Below are 16,901 nucleotides of genomic sequence, written 5' to 3'. Positions count from 1 at the left end.
GATCTTTAACAGCATCGTGTCGCTCTTGAATTTTGACCAAAGTGTCCATTATCTACAATTTGATACACAATTTTGGACCTGATCAATCTTAATCAAAAAATTAAGTGTTTCAACAACCCAAGCTAGAAGAGTTAGGAGCTTAAAATTAATTGTTCAAGATGTCAAAAAATTTGTCAAGTTTGTGAGAGAATGCACAATTTCGATAGTAAAAAGTGTTTATTTGGGGGTAGAGAATAAAAAAGGAAATTTGACAAACCTGGCCTCCACCTTGTTCTTGGATTGCCATCCAGAAAATATGTTCACTGTATTGTGTGTCGATTAATCTTTCCATTGTCTGTACGATGTTAAATAATTAGAAACTGAGCTTTCACATTGGTATAGATATACCGTAATTTCAACAGTGCAATAAGTTTTACCTCTTCATCAGCTCTTATGCTCGTTACTGACATTCACAAAATGCAAGAGAAATAAACTATAAAATCAGATCATAGAAATTCAAGTAGAAGCTTCAGATATAGCAACCACTGATGAGTGGCAAGCGAGGGATTCAAACCTGTAAAAACTCGCCTCTCGACAACATCACAATACTCTTGATGGATGGTGTCCCTTAGAGTCTGCATGTTTTAAGTTAAAAAGTAACACTATTTTATCGATTAAAATTTGCATGTAACCTCAAAAATATTAAGATTATATGGTATGGAGTCAGACATGGCGAAAAATATATAATTTACAGCAGAAAGATGCTTAGAAGCATCCACTATGAGAACTGGTCTGCCGTTAACATCAAGAAATTCGTGTACATTAGTTTTTTCTGTTTCGGCTATACCCTGCACTCAATCACAGGATTAGGGAAGTACCAAAAAACACTGAAATAGTATGGCCACTGATTCATCCTACTCTCTCTCCCTCTCTAAAGCTTTTGCTCTGATATTTTGACACATGAAACCTGCAATTTTGCGTTCTGGGTAGTTTTTGAACATGAAAAATGAATGCCATATGAAGGTCTTGTGAAGAATTTTGGGTTGTTTTGATTTTGGTTTTGGTTTTTTGTGGGATTGTTAAAATGTCTCAGAATTCTGATACAATGAGAGGAATCCCACCTGGGATTTTGCTGATTAGAAGCATTAGAGGCAAAGACTGGAGTCTTTCTACATATAGATATGTGATTTTGCTTGTTACTTTCATAGCGTATACATGTTACCATGCATCTAGAAAACCCAGTAGTATAGTTATGTGAATTGAAAAAGACCAAAGCATATCTTTAATATTAGAAAGCCAGCAATCAATTTTGGTGTCTCAAGGCTTCAGCAAAAAGAATGGGACTATAAAGCCCCTCAAACAAAAAAAACCAAAACTAACTGAAAATAATAGAAACAAAATAGCAGGGATAATTTTGTCATAAAAAAAATAAATTAACAAAACATTAGAAGCAGTTTTCTTCCCACTATTTTGCGAGAAGAATCCGCGTGATGGAAGCAAAAGAAACTGTCGTCGTCCCACACAAGAACCACACCCGGAGGAATCCTTTGATATTACGCGTATTGGAACTCTTTGACTCATCTCAAGAACCACACCCGTTCTTCCCGGAGGAAATTTTGGTATTTTAGATTGCTTTTTGGGGAATTTAAAGTTACCCAGAAACTCCAATTGCATAATTTGTGGATATAATTTGTTGGTATAATCTTAAATATGCTTTGGTCTTTTTCAATTCACATAACTATACTACTGGGTTTTCTAGATGCATGGTAACATGTATACGCTATGAAAGTAACAAGCAAAATCACATATCTATATGTAGAAAGACTCCAGTCTTTGCCTCTAATGCTTCTAATCAGCAAAATCCCAGGTGGGATTCCTCTCATTGTATCAGAATTCTGAGACATTTTAACAATCCCACAAAAAACCAAAACCAAAATCAAAACAACCCAAAATTCTTCACAAGACCTTCATATGGCATTCATTTTTCATGTTCAAAAACTACCCAGAACGCAAAATTGCAGGTTTCATGTGTCAAAATATCAGAGCAAAAGCTTTAGAGAGGGAGAGAGAGTAGGATGAATCAGTGGCCATACTATTTCAGTGTTTTTTGGTACTTCCCTAATCCTGTGATTGAGTGCAGGGTATAGCCGAAACAGAAAAAACTAATGTACACGAATTTCTTGATGTTAACGGCAGACCAGTTCTCATAGTGGATGCTTCTAAGCATCTTTCTGCTGTAAATTATATATTTTTCGCCATGTCTGACTCCATACCATATAATCTTAATATTTTTGAGGTTACATGCAAATTTTAATCGATAAAATAGTGTTACTTTTTAACTTAAAACATGCAGACTCTAAGGGACACCATCCATCAAGAGTATTGTGATGTTGTCGAGAGGCGAGTTTTTACAGGTTTGAATCCCTCGCTTGCCACTCATCAGTGGTTGCTATATCTGAAGCTTCTACTTGAATTTCTATGATCTGATTTTATAGTTTATTTCTCTTGCATTTTGTGAATGTCAGTAACGAGCATAAGAGCTGATGAAGAGGTAAAACTTATTGCACTGTTGAAATTACGGTATATCTATACCAATGTGAAAGCTCAGTTTCTAATTATTTAACATCGTACAGACAATGGAAAGATTAATCGACACACAATACAGTGAACATATTTTCTGGATGGCAATCCAAGAACAAGGTGGAGGCCAGGTTTGTCAAATTTCCTTTTTTATTCTCTACCCCCAAATAAACACTTTTTACTATCGAAATTGTGCATTCTCTCACAAACTTGACAAATTTTTTGACATCTTGAACAATTAATTTTAAGCTCCTAACTCTTCTAGCTTGGGTTGTTGAAACACTTAATTTTTTGATTAAGATTGATCAGGTCCAAAATTGTGTATCAAATTGTAGATAATGGACACTTTGGTCAAAATTCAAGAGCGACACGATGCTGTTAAAGATCTTGAAAGAAAGCTTCTGGATTTACAACATGTATCTTCTTAGTTTGTTCAATGATGTGTACTCTGTGATGGAAATGAAGTTGCTATATAATACAAATGTCTAACATAGGCCTTACTTTTTAGAGTTCACTTTACAATTTGGTTTGCGGTATTGAATATAATAACATTAATCTATTGAATCTTGCTGCCTGGCATTCTGCAAGAAAGTGTAGGATCGGTTAGATCATTAAGTTGTGTCATGACGTGTTAATCTGTGTCCGTCATGTAGCTCATAAGAAAACCAAGCTATGGTCCACTTTTAATGTCACGATTCATTGAGGCCAAGGCCAACCGGGAGAATAGCTGCAAAACTGAAAGGAAAACTTTCCATTTGTGTTTCACCATGGGTATATGATATATGTTAAACACTCACTCTCTCTTATGCACAGATATTTCTCATGTCTTGCTATTTTGTAGATTTTTCTGCAATTTTTTTGGGTTACTAATAGTGTTGGCCTAATTTATTTATCGTTTGTGTGTGACTAATTTACTTTAGAGCTATTAAAAAACAAAAGTTTATATAGTCTCTGAAAAACAAATTTTTCCAGTGGATATAATGTGATCAATTCCTTTGACAAATGCAGGTGTTTGAAAAATTTCAACTCTGCAAGTTGTGAAAAAAAGGGTTTCGAAGTATTGTGCTTTCACGTTTCGTCATCTTTCCATTTCTGTTTCAAGGATTTTTGCACTAAAGGTAAGTGATCTAAAATTAGGGATTTGTTAACATCAAATTTTAAGTATATGTTTTCATTCTATTTTTTAAGTTTGAATAAACTTTGATATTCCTTTTAGCTTTGATTGTGTTTAAATTTAAGTCCTAATTTCGGTGGTTTGTTTATAATTAGTGGATGTCTTTAGTATTTCGTGTAAAACCTTTTGGTAGTTTCTGCATTATCTTCACTTATAATTCTGCTTTATCAGGTTGAAGACTTCTCAAGGGAGCCACAAGTAGAACGTGAACTGATGCTTATCAAACTTAATGCATATCCAAGTATCCCTCCAGAGGTAAAATTTTCGATCATCCAACCAATATTTGGATGATCGTTCAAATATGTTTAAATGATCCACCCCTAAGAATAATCATCAGTAATATGTGGTGCTTCTGTAGACCAACATTTGGTATAAAATTTGTTATCTGTTTCATTTTTTATTATCACAGGTAGTGAAATTAATAGGAATGTTCTTTTCTGTTGTTTTCGATATGCCAGAAATACATTCGGGTGAGAGCGGGTCCAAGAGGTGTTTTCAAATAAAAGTTATCTCCAGTGGTAGGTATATCCTTCTCTTGCTGTTTGCTTTCTACTGGCATAATTGTTACAACAGCATAATGTCAGGTCGAGAAAGAGTCTTGCTCGGTACAACATTTCAACTCTCAATCTTAATCTTTTATACTCAAATCTCAAACTCATTTGTTTTGGTCCTGTCAAGCTTAAATAAGGATTACAAACATGGACTATTAATCGGTAGTGGGTGGTTTGCATTACTAATATCAATTCCCTATCTACATTCTGCTCATTTCTTTTTGGTTAAATAGGCTTTGGTGCATTGAATTAGTGGAGCATTTAAACAGAGATACAAACAGAATTACTGCATTACTAAGGTACTTCCTTCATTTCACTCTTAATTTGTTAGATGGTAGACAATCGCACAACCTGCTTAATATTTACTTTGAATGTTGTCAAAGGCATCACCTTTTTATGCCTACTTTAGAACAAAACTCTAATTAATCTTCACATGAGATAAGACTTTACATTTTTCGTACTTGAGTTATTTCAACATCATCGTGATCAATATTAAACATGTACGTCCAAAACAGAATAGGCTACTTTCCCTGCCAGAGATGAAATAGAAAAGGATGACAAGAATGGTCATCCATTAGGCCCTCAGGAAGGCAATGCAGCCGATGGCCTTTTAAAAACGAGGAGAGAGAGAGAGAGAGAGAGAGAGAGAGAGAGAGAGAGAGAGAGAGAGAGAGAGAGAGATAAAGGGTATTTTCCCTTTGCCTTATGATTTATGGTTCAACTATATATAATGGATGTAAGCTTAATTTTTTTTTTTTTTTATGTTTTCATATTTTTCTTCAATTTTACCTTTATTAAGAATCATCAAATTGAAATTTCAGTTTTAAGATTTTTGGAGGACTACAACATATCAAGTATGGAGGGAATTGATAGAAGCGATATGTCAGAGGTTGTTACCTTATCTGCATTATTCCTCTTTTGTACAGATGATATATTTTTTCTTCTTTTTCAAAAATAAAATAAAATAAAATAAAATTCATTCTGTTTAGCAATTTCTCAATGTAGGTTGGCAATGAAGAAGTTGACTTTGGACAAACAAATGTTCACAATTTTCAACAGTCAGACCCAAGGTATCGTAGGAGTAATCAACAAAGGCAAAATCATAGGAGCAATCAACAAAGACAAAGACGACAATCTATGAATTCATCACAGCGGGCTCGAATTTCAATACGACGACGTGCCAATTATCAAACCTGCTTGAACTCAATCAATATAGTCCAAAATCAAACAGAAGTAAACCAAGAAAACATAGGACCGACATCTGCGGGTAACTATGATTTCTTATTTTTTTGTCTCTATTCAATTCGTATGTTGTATTAACATTTTTGTACAAATTATTAAGACAAATTATTAAGACAAATATAATAAGATTGAACAAATCAGTGATTCTAAGTTGTCATTGCCTTTTTGTACTATCAATGCAAACATCCATTTAATAATTCTGTTATGTCTATAATAATTTCAACATTTGGATTGTATATATTTACCATAGTGACCAACGTTTTAACAAGTACTCCAAACAAGAAAAATAAATAAATAAATAAAAATTAAAAAAATAAATAAAAATAAACAAATAAGGAAAGGAATATTATGTAAACTTGGAATAACAGTTCAACTATAATAGTCAAGAGAAAAATATAAAAATAACATCACATAAAGATATAGTACATCGATACTAAATGGAAAAAATTGTGAAGTTAAACAAAAACATGCAGCACATAATTATACAGATGCAAAATCAAAGGAAGCAAAAAGCACAACCCAAATCAGAGAAATGAAATCATAAATCAATGATTCAGCGCATGAAATTCACTAAATTTTAGTAAACCCTAGATTCAGAGATATTGGCGTTGCATTCATTTTCATCCGAAAACAGCAAGAAGAAAACCACTCTCATCCAAAAAAAATGAGTTTTTCTTTTCTGTGATCAATTAAAATAAACAATACTATTCATCCAAGGTCTGGCATCCAAAACAATCCATAGTTTTTGCTTTTCTGATCACTAAAATCTGCAGAATTTAAAGAGAAAATAGCTCAAAATACAAAACATTCACTTTTTCTTTGTTTTCTTCTTCCTCTGCCACTTATTATGTGACCTAGGCAGTCTCAATCAAACGAAAATAAAAAAAAAACGTAATGTATACCAATGATTCAATTACAAAAACAAAAGGAAAAAAAAAGACGTATGTAGGTACTTAAATAATATTCTATGCTTACTAATATTTTTCGTGCACCATTACGTTTCTTGGTTTAGAGCAACAAAATGCATATGTTACTGATGAGACACAAAGCCAACGAGAGCAATGGCGGGATCAACAACGTATGAGGCGGAATTCAATGAGTTCAAGCCAAAGACATGAATATTTAGCACGGCGACGATCCAATTATCGTGTTCAACAAATTCAACGCTCAAACATAATGCTATTTGGTGGTGATGCCGATCAAGTTCAACACCCTAACATAGTGCAATTCGATGAAGGCAGTAGCAATCATGTTGAACGACTAAACATAGTGCTGTTTGGAGAAGGCAGCAGCAATCAAGTTCCAAGAACAATGCGCTTAACTCATATAAGGCAAATTGCCCGATCGAATAGGACACGCTTGCCTCGGGATGGACTAATACAAAGTTTCACTAATAATGGTAATCGCACAAACTACCATAGTACAACTTTGAAAAAGATAAACATCAATATCATCATTTCTGTAAACACTACTTATTACCTTACTTCCATTTCATTTGATTATAACAGAAAATACAACAGCGCAATCGTTCAGTTCGAATACTCCAATGAGTCATTGTTATCTGCCCATCATCAATGAAGGTATTAGCTTTTGAATATTAATACCTACAATTTCAACTATGCTCTCTAAATCATGAAACACCTTTAATGTTTCCTTTTTAAGCAGATGCTTTTAATCTCATTAATGAAAATGAGATCCAGCCTAACGAGGACGTACCACCTCGACATCATACTATGGGAAGAAGGCCAATTCATAATTGTGCTAGAAACTTTAATGAAAACATGGAAATCCCAAGATTTCACATGCCAAATCCAACCACATGTCCAGATTGTCATGCCCGTTTGTTCTCTCATGAAACATCTGAAATGTGTTGCTTACGTGGAAAGCTTGCTCTACCATTGGCACCGTCCCCTCCTGAAATGACTGAGCTTTTTTGCAACCAATCTGCCGAGGGAAGACATTTTAGGCAGAATATACGAGCTTACAACCACATTTTTGCCTTCACTTCAATGGGAGTTCATGTTGACGAAAACCTAGCAACTGGAAGACGTGGTATTTACACATTTCGTGCTCAAGGTTCCATATATCATAAGATTGGAAGTCTTTTGCCTATTAGAGATAGTAGACCGAGATTCCTACAAATGTATATATATGACACAGCTCATGAAATAGACAATCGAATGAGAGAAAGTGAAGCACTAAACAGAGGTGTGGTTGAAAAAATCCAACAAATCTTGAATCAATATAATCCATTTGTGCAAACATTTCACCACCTTGCGCAACGTCAAGATTTGCAAAGTTGTAGATTGATTATCAAAGAGCAGCCCGCGAATCAACGACAATATTGTTTACCATCTGCATCTCAGGTTGCTGCAATCATAGTAGGTGGTGAAGGATCAGAAAACATTAGAGGTCGAGATATTGTTGTGCAAACTACAGATGGTCAACTTAAGAGTATCAAAGACTGTGTCGGCTACTATGACCCTTTACAATATCCATTGTTGTTACCTTATGGAACATATGGATGGGATGTGAATACTCGAAATAACAACAGCAGAAAAGTGACATGTTGTGACTATTATTCGTATCTTCTTCAGGTAACCTAAGACCTTCATCTCTATGAATACAATATTAATTTTTAAAACTTATATTGTGTTGAACAATGAATTTTATCATTTTAGATCCGTCAACATGACGAATCGCTTCTACTTCGTGGTGGCCGCCTATTGCAACAATATGTAGTTGATAACTACGTCAAGATCGAATCACAAAAGCTTAGATGGATGCGTAATAATCAACACACAATTCGATCTGAATTTTATCGAGGACTGCAAGACTCATTAATTGCAGAACAAAATAATGCAGGTATGAAGCTAATCAGTTTATAATAAAACATATATTCTTTAAGTTCATGTTCTGTCACATTAAATGAGACTTATTAAAGGGTTGAAACAAAATAACATATTTAGATTTATTAACGACTTATAACAAAACAAATACAGGAGACGTCGGTCGTCGTAGGACTATATTACCATCATCTTTTGTTGGTAGTCCCCGAGACATGTATCAAAGGTATCAAGATGCAATGACTTTGGTTCAAAAATATGGAAGACCAGACATTTTCCTAACAATGACATGTAATCCAACTTGGGAAGAAATAAGTGATGAGCTACTACCTGGCCAAACACCACAAGATCGACCAGATTTGCTTACAAGGGTTTTCCGTGCAAAATTTGAAGAGTTGAAGAATGATGTTATAAAAAAAGGTGTTTTAGGCAAAGTTCTTGCATATGTATATGTCATTGAGTTTCAAAAGCGCGGTCTCCCCCATGTTCACATGCTTCTCATGTTAGAAGAAAATGATAAGCTTAATAGTCCAGATGATTATGATCAAGTGGTACGGGCTGAAAAACCAAATCCAAATGAAGAGCCTGAATTGTATGGTGCCGTCTTAAGGCATATGATACATGGTCCATGTGGAATACACAATTCACGATCAACCTGTATGAAACGTGGTAGCTGTAAACGAAATTATCCTAAGCCATTTGCACCAACTACAGTTCAAGGAAATGATTCTTATCCAGTCTATCGTAGAAGAGACAATTATGATCCAATCCCATTAGATCATAATGCACGTATAATGGTGGATAATCGGTGGGTCATTCCGTACAACTCATGGCTACTCCTCAGATATGATTGTCATATTAATGTTGAGATTTGTTGCAGCATTAAGAGTGTTAAGTATCTGTACAAATACGTTTACAAAGGTCCCGACCGAGTAGCTTTTGAAGTCCATCATGAACCTATTCAAGATGAAATAAAGCAGTTTGTTGATGCAAGATGGGTTTGTGCACCTGAAGCTTTATGGAGAATATTCAAATTTGTAACTAATCGACTTTATCCATCGGTGGAACGATTACAAATTCATCTTCCTGAAGGACAAACTATTCATTTTTACCCTCACCAAAGAGTAGCAGATATTTTGGCAGATGACACTAACTCGATGACTATGCTGACAGAGTTTTTTACCAAGAATACCACTTGCCCGGAAGCAAGACAATACTTATACCGGGAATTCCCTGAACGGTTCAAATGGAGTCAAAGAGATAAACTCTGGAGTGAGAGGATGAATAACCATAAAGTTATTGGCCGGATATATGCAGTCTCGCCGAATGAGGGTGAAAAATTCTACTTACGCATCCTTCTTAATCATGTTAGAGGACCAACATCATTTGAGAACTTAAGAACAGTCAATGACATTGTACAACCAACATTTAAGAAGGCAGTGGAACAACGAGGTTTGCTAGAAGGTGATGATAGCATCAGACAGTGTCTCTGTGAAGCCACTAACATTCGCATGCCGTCAGCTTTGCGAAGGTTGTTTGTTACCATCTTAGTTTATTGTGAGCCACATGGAGTAAGAAGATTATGGGATGAATTTCATTCATTTATGGTGGAAGATTATTCTGTTTCAAGTACCACAAATAATACTTCTATCTTGAACAAGCTTTTGCAAGACTTGAACGGACTATTAGTGCAACATAGTAAGTCTGTATCTGATTACGATTTACCACAAATAACACAAGATTGTGTTAGAGACAACACAATTCCAAGGATAATACAAGATGAAGTTTCACTTGACATCTCTGAAGCAGACCTCAATGCGGTACAAAATTTAAATGAAGACCAAATGACAGCGTATAACTCGATTGTGTCTGCTATTGAACAACGAGACAATGCCATATTTTTTGTGGATGGTCCCGGAGGGACAGGAAAGACATACTTATATCGTGTTTTGTTAGCAACCTTAAGGAGTAAGGGTCATATTATATTGGCAACAGCAACATCTGGAATTGCAGCAACCATATTACCAGGTGGAAGGACAGCACACTCTAGATTTAAAATTCCCCTCAGTCCAGATGCATCTTCCACATGTTCTATTAGTATCCAGTCAGATTTGGCAGAATTGATAAGAAAAACATCAGCTGTTGTTTGGGATGAAGCACCAATGGCACACAGGTTTGCATTTGAGGCTCTCGATCGAACGTTCAAAGATATAATGGGCGTTGACCTACCATATGGAGGAAAGGTCATAATCTTTGGAGGAGATTTTCGACAAGTTCTTCCAGTTGTTCCAAAAGGTACAAGATCTGAATTGATGCAAGCAAGTATGATTAATGCTTCATTTTGGGAACACGTGAAAATCATTCGTCTTAGGCATAACATGAGATCCATCAATGATCAAGACTTTTCAGAGTTCTTACTTCATGTTGGTAATGGGGAACAAGAAACTATGATAGACGACATGATGCAATTGCCATCATCTATGGTTATTCCATGGAATGGTGAAGAATCCATTGTCCAATTGGTTAATGAAGTTTTCCCCGATTTGGAATGTCATGTATGTGATGCAAGATACTTGGTGGAAAGAGCAATTATAACACCAAAAAATGAGGATGCTGACAAAATCAATAAAATGATCATCGATAAGTTTCCGGGGATTGAACATATCTTATACTCTTTCGATTCAGTTGAGGACGATGTGAGAAATTTGTATCAACAAGAATTCTTGAATTCAATCTCACCTGGTGGAATGCCCCCTCATCAGTTAACTTTGAAAAAAGGTGCCCCGATAATGCTTTTGAGAAATATCGATCCGAAGATGGGGTTGTGCAATGGTACAAGACTGGCTTGCCATGGAGCTTACAATAATCTAATTGATGCCGAAATCTTATCTGGACAATTTGCTGGAACTAGAGTGTTTTTACCAAGAATCTCTTTAAAGACCACAGAAAGCGCAGGACTCCCATTCGAAATGATGAGGAAACAGTTTCCAGTGAAATTGAGTTTTGCACTAACTATAAATAAATCACAAGGGCAGACAATACCAAATGTGGGTATTTATCTACCAGATCACGTATTCAGTCATGGACAATTGTACGTGGCTTTAGCAAGAGGAGTTTCAGCGTCTACAACAAAAGTCTTGGTAAAGAAAGGAGAGTTACACGGTAACGAAGGAGTCTTCACAAGAAATGTTGTGTACAAAGATATTTTGCTTCCCTCGAATTCAACATAAGGTTACATTCTTTCTTTTAATGTTTAATTCCCTTTTTCAACTTTTAATGCACTTCAATTACAAATAATGCTAATATTTGATTTTAACCAAACGCATTAAATTTTCAACAGGACGAATGATATGAGTTCATTATATTTTTTGGTGTCATGTGTATCAAGGTCAATTAAATTTCTCGGATTGTTTTTATACTTTTTATTTAATTTTTAGTTGCAACTAAGTTATAAGGATCTTCTCTGTTATTTATTACTTTTTTTTTTTTTTACATATTCTAGACAAAATACTTTAGATCCCGCCTGTATTATTAGAGATGATAATCGCCTTTATTTTATGTTTCTATACTTTGAACCAATCCTCGCATATAAATACATCTAAAATGTGTAAGTTGCGTGTAGCGTGCCGTAATTTAAAAAGTGTATTTCGCACGTGCTTGAGAACACCGTAATAGGCATTGCTGTGTGTGAGAGAGTATCCACGTCAACAACTTCAATTTATTACTTCCAATTAGGTGCAGTCATCTTCTAGATTTCATCCCTCACCTCCAAACTTGGTATCATACTTTCTAAAGCATATACATTGACAACCACAATGGAACAAAACTAACACCATACACATTTAGGGGCGCGTAGCGCCCGTGATGCAAAAATGCCTCTCGCACGCACGTTAGTGTGTGCAGAGAGGCTAGTATATATAAAGGGAGAAGGCCAGTTTGGTGAAGCATTTGGAAATACCAAAAAAGTCCCTTTGTTTCCTTCACAATCAAAGTCCAAAAAATCCCAAAATCGAGGACAAAAACGTAAAAAAGAATTTAACTTATCAGAAACTGTATTGGAAACAAAACATGGTAATTAAAATAAAAAAATCATGATAATTATCCCCTAAAAGTTAGTACTTATGGAGAGGAGAGAGAGATAAATAATAAAAAGGCAACAAAAAAATATTAAAAATAAAACAAATTAAAATAAATAGAAAAAAAAAAGATAATCCAAACTAAAATGGCAAAACTGTTCGGAAGAGAAGAGGATGAATGTGGCGTCATTTTTGAAACTGCTATGAGCATTTATCGTGTGGTTTTTTTAAATAGATATCTATGGGAAAGTGCCTCAAAAAAATTTTGACTAGCCGGGTTTCTTTTTTAGTTATTCTTCTCTTTTATTCACCTTAATTTCTTGATGCATGATTTTTAACAAATATTTCTTAGAATGTTTATGCTTCTATTTTGATTAGTACGGTTCTTGCTATATTTTAGATTATTAAACAAACAAACAACAAATAAAAGTAAAGGGACGTGATGGGTAACTCCTCCATTTGAGGATGAGATATTAATATCTCACAAAATTATATTAAACAAAAAGAAACAAATAAAAGTAGGGGACGTGATGAATAACTCTTCCATTTTAGGATGAGATATTAAAGTCAGAGATAATTGTACTGAACATCATTTTAGGAAAGAAATATTAAAAAATTAAGTAAAAAAAAAAGCAACATAGTGAATAAGTGCTCTCCATTTTAGGAGAGAGAGATATTAAACAGAAAAATTAAAATTTGTTATATTGGAAGAAAAAAAAAAAGGAAACGAAAAAACAAATAAAACAACAGGAATGTTGTGAATAACTTCTCCTCCATTTTAGAAGGAAATATTAATATCTAACAAAATTATATTAAAAATATCTAACAAAATTATATTAAACAAAAACAACGTAACTGCTCTCCATTTTAGGAGACAAATATTAAACATAAAATTAAAATTTGTTTTATTGGAAAAAAAAAGGAAGAAAAAGTTTAAAAAAATAAATGGACAGGAACGTATCTCCTCCATTTTAGGAGGAGATATTAATATCTAACAAAATTATATTAAAAATAATAATAATAATGTGGGAGAAAAGGGATAGAGGTTATCGTTAGTTTAAAAAAAACGGTGAACTTCTCCCACTACCAAGCAGTAATTTCTTAGTTCCCACGTACATTCCCATTTGTTCCATTCCGGCTACAATATTATTATATGTACTCCCCATCTCCTTTGATTATGTGGCCAAATCTTATACTCCCCTTTTTTTTTGGCTCCGCCTTCACTTCTCTAAGTTGTTCTTTTTCTTTGATCTTTTTTATTTTGTGTTTGTAAATGATATGAGCTCAATCCCCATCTCTGTCAATTTTTAGTTCTATATATATAAAGTGAGAAGGCCAGTTTAGTGAAGCATTTAGAAATACCAAAAAAGTCCCTTTGTTTCCTTCACAATCAAAGTCCAAAAAATCCCAAAATCGAGGACAAAAACGTAAAAAAGAATTTAACTTATCAGAAACTGTATTGGAAACAAAACATGGTAATTAAAATAAAAAATCATGATAATTATCCTCTAAAAGTTAGTAGTTATGGAGAGGAGAGAGAGATAAATAATAAAAAGGCAACAAAAAAATATTAAAAATAAAACAAATTAAAATAAATAGAAAAAAAATAGATAATCCAAACTAAAATGGCAAAACCGTTTGGAAGAGAAGAGGATGAATGTGGCGTCATTTTTGAAACTGCTATGAGCATTTATCGTGTGGTTTTTTAAATAGATATCTCTGGGAAAGTGCCTCAAAAAAATTTTGACTAGCCGGGTTTCTTTTTTAGTTATTCTTCTCTTTTATTCACCTTAATTTCTTGATGCATGATTTTTAACAAATATTTCTTAGAATGTTTATGCTTCTATTTTGATTAGTACGGTTCTTGCTATATTTTAGATTATTAAACAAACAAACAACAAATAAAAGTAAAGGGACGTGATGGGTAACTCCTCCATTTGAGGATGAGATATTAAGATCTCACAAAATTATATTAAACAAAAAGAAACAAATAAAAGTAGGGGACGTGATGAATAACTCTTCCATTTTAGGATGAGATATTAAAGTCAGAGATAATTGTACTGAACATCATTTTAGGAGAGAAATATTAAAAAATTAAGTAAAAAAAAAAAAGCAACATAGTGAATAAGTGCTCTCCATTTTAGGAGAGAGAGATATTGAACAGAAAAATTAAAATTTGTTATATTGGAAAAAAAAAAAGGAAACAAAAAAACAAATAAAATAACAGGAATGTTGTGAATAACTTCTCCTCCATTTTAGAAGGAAATATTAATATCTAACAAAATTATATTAAAAATATCTAACAAAATTATATTAAACAAAAACAACGTAAATGCTCTCCATTTTAGGAGACAAATATTAAACATAAAATTAAAATTTGTTTTATTGGAAAAAAAAAGGAAGAAAAAGTTTAAAAAAAATAAATGGACAGGAACGTATCTCCTCCATTTTAGGAGGAGATATTAATATCTAACAAAATTATATTAAAAATAATAATAATAATGTGGGAGAAAAGGGATAGAGGTTATCGTTAGTTTAAAAAAAAACAGTGAACTTCTCCCACTACCAAGCAGTAATTTCTTAGTTTCCACGTACATTCCCATTTGTTCCATTCCGGCTACAATATTATTATATGTACTCCCCATCTCCTTTGATTATGTGGCCAAATCTTATACTCCCTTTTTTTTTTTGCTCCGCCTTCACTTCTCTAAGTTGTTCTTTTTCTTTGATCTTTTTTATTTTGTGTTTGTAAATGATATGAGCTCAATCCCCATCTCCGTCAATTTTTAGCATGCATGCTGTCATTAATTGGATACTAGAAGCATGGTGATGGAAGCAAAGTCGTACGAGATTGGTGGGTTTTCACTTCCTTTCCCTGCATGGTTGTACTCATTTTACACATTTCCATGTAAGCATAATATGTAATTGTATGATTCCCAGATTTAGCTTCAGTTGGGTTTTTTAATTTCTTCCTTTGAAATCTTCATTGTGCGTTTTTTAAATTTTGGTCAGATTGTGAATTTCAATTTTGATTATCTTAATGTACTATACGTGTGCTATGGTAATTTTAAAAATTATTTGTTTTCATTCTTAGGACATTTACAAGAATACCCACAAAAAATGAAGAAGGAACCTATTGATAAGATCTCAAACAGACGTGTCTGTATTTTTACACCTGGTTGGGAGATATCTGTTGGAGTAAAAACTACTGATCTAAGCCAACTGATTCTCAAAGAGTGGAAAAAGAAGAAGCATGAGCAGTATGTATCCTAAATTATATACAAATTTGTTACAAGAAATCTAACATTGTATATACCTTCAATATATAGGTGGCGCATGAAAAAGGCTGTGGAAGAATTAAAACCTTCAACAACTCCTCATATCATATGTATTTGGAATAAAGTCCAACAAATAAGGTACAACACCATTTCTTACCTATTTATTTTTAATGGCATTCTCTATATCATTCTACAAATTAATTATCTCAAATTATAAAATAAAATAAAACAATTTATGGGTGCAGAAAAAAGATTAACAGTGGCCAAACAACTTTTCTAAATACGGTAAGTCTTCTCTTATTTTCATACAAAAGTATACTATAAATTCAAATTGCATTCAATTTTCAAATATAAATAAAATTGCATTTTTTGTCAATTTTACAAGCATCACACCCGTCTCAAAGTACAAAGGTTGAAGTACAAGATTAAGGTAATATTTCTTATTATTTAATTTTGTAAATATTGTTACAATTTGATACCTCAAACTTGACAAATATATTTATCTTTCAGTATTCTACAAATAACTGGAGTAAAAGTATTGCCATGAGAAAATTGTCAAACTTAAAGGTATTTAGGTTAAGTTGCTTACAATCTTTATAGTTGGGATTGTGCATTATAGTTAGACTTCTTATTTTATCATCATTTCTTGCAGATTAACCATGAAAATCTAAAGCATCAAGTGCAAGCAAATGGGTGGCAAGCATGGCTTTGATTTCACACGTAGGCGCTATGTTTACATATGTACATGTTGTCCATATTTTGCTTTGCTTCATATATTAGGAGTTCATCCCTAGCTAGCCTATAACTTTGATTGAAAACTTATGAATCTGAAACATTTTGATTTAAGGACATTAAGTGTTGTCAATATGTATTTAGAAATCAAATTACATGTCATATTTTCAAATTTTTTTATTTATAAATAGTATATGTTTCCCATTTTATCTTCGTTGTTGTTTTAAAGAAAAAATAGTAAAAAATGTATGAGAGATTACTCACATATGTGCAAATTGGATGGAATATATGCTCCTAAATTATTCAACAAATGTGGCAATATGACAATATGGCATGCGATAACACCATTATCACTTTGGAATGATGGGATGATTGTACGGTAACACCATTATCTCATCAACCTTTCTTCAACTCAAGCAATTGGAACTACGTAGCCTGGCCCA

The 16,901-nt window shown here is 33.5% G+C and overlaps 2 protein-coding genes and 2 long non-coding RNA genes across 4 annotated transcripts; all 4 read left to right on the top strand.

Annotated features, from left to right (window-relative positions):
* The first annotated feature begins 1,469 nt into the window (after nucleotides 1-1,469).
* LOC125480040 (putative syntaxin-131) lies at nucleotides 1,470-2,987 on the top strand. The gene is made up of 6 exons (XM_048590258.1): nucleotides 1,470-1,598; nucleotides 2,120-2,215; nucleotides 2,333-2,393; nucleotides 2,505-2,530; nucleotides 2,613-2,690; nucleotides 2,895-2,987. Exons 1-6 carry the CDS (start codon nucleotides 1,470-1,472, stop codon nucleotides 2,985-2,987), a joined length of 483 nt encoding a protein of 160 aa, XP_048446215.1.
* Nucleotides 2,988-3,907: 920 nt separating this feature from the next.
* Nucleotides 3,908-5,482, top strand: LOC125480019. Its single transcript, XR_007260428.1, has 5 exons — nucleotides 3,908-3,988; nucleotides 4,192-4,251; nucleotides 4,518-4,583; nucleotides 5,106-5,173; nucleotides 5,290-5,482. It is a non-coding gene; the product is annotated as an uncharacterized LOC125480019 (long non-coding RNA).
* A 1,825-nt stretch (nucleotides 5,483-7,307) lies between these two features.
* LOC103936792 lies at nucleotides 7,308-11,602 on the top strand. The gene is made up of 3 exons (XM_048590257.1): nucleotides 7,308-8,123; nucleotides 8,208-8,391; nucleotides 8,529-11,602. Exons 1-3 carry the CDS (start codon nucleotides 7,308-7,310, stop codon nucleotides 11,600-11,602), a joined length of 4,074 nt encoding a protein of 1,357 aa, XP_048446214.1.
* A 4,642-nt stretch (nucleotides 11,603-16,244) lies between these two features.
* On the top strand, nucleotides 16,245-16,577 carry LOC125480074. The gene is made up of 2 exons (XR_007260482.1): nucleotides 16,245-16,293; nucleotides 16,379-16,577. It is a non-coding gene; the product is annotated as an uncharacterized LOC125480074 (long non-coding RNA).
* Nucleotides 16,578-16,901: the final 324 nt, after the last annotated feature.

This window comes from the organism of the source record quoted next, unplaced genomic scaffold (assembly GCF_019419815.1).
Source record: "Pyrus x bretschneideri cultivar Hongxiangsu unplaced genomic scaffold, Pyrus_bretschneideri_v1 Contig31, whole genome shotgun sequence".
NCBI lineage: Eukaryota > Viridiplantae > Streptophyta > Magnoliopsida > Rosales > Rosaceae > Pyrus > Pyrus x bretschneideri.
The sequence above is the reverse complement of the archived record's forward strand: the minus strand, read 5'-3'. Positions and strand labels throughout refer to the sequence as shown.

What these genes read in the sequence shown, in the direction of transcription:
- LOC125480040 (XM_048590258.1), top strand. Translation starts at nt 1,470, where the DNA reads ATGGAAGCAAAAGAAACTGTCGTCGTCCCACACAAGAACCACACCCGG. An exon ending in TCTTCCCGGAGGAAATTTTG is followed by an intron (nt 1,599 to 2,119) that starts GTATTTTAGATT and finishes GATTGAGTGCAG; the next exon opens with GGTATAGCCGAAACAGAAAA. An exon ending in CTTCTAAGCATCTTTCTGCT is followed by an intron (nt 2,216 to 2,332) that starts GTAAATTATATA and finishes TAAAACATGCAG; the next exon opens with ACTCTAAGGGACACCATCCA.
- LOC103936792 (XM_048590257.1), top strand. Translation starts at nt 7,308, where the DNA reads ATGGAAATCCCAAGATTTCACATGCCAAATCCAACCACATGTCCAGAT. An exon ending in ATTATTCGTATCTTCTTCAG is followed by an intron (nt 8,124 to 8,207) that starts GTAACCTAAGAC and finishes TTATCATTTTAG; the next exon opens with ATCCGTCAACATGACGAATC. An exon ending in TGCAGAACAAAATAATGCAG is followed by an intron (nt 8,392 to 8,528) that starts GTATGAAGCTAA and finishes AAACAAATACAG; the next exon opens with GAGACGTCGGTCGTCGTAGG.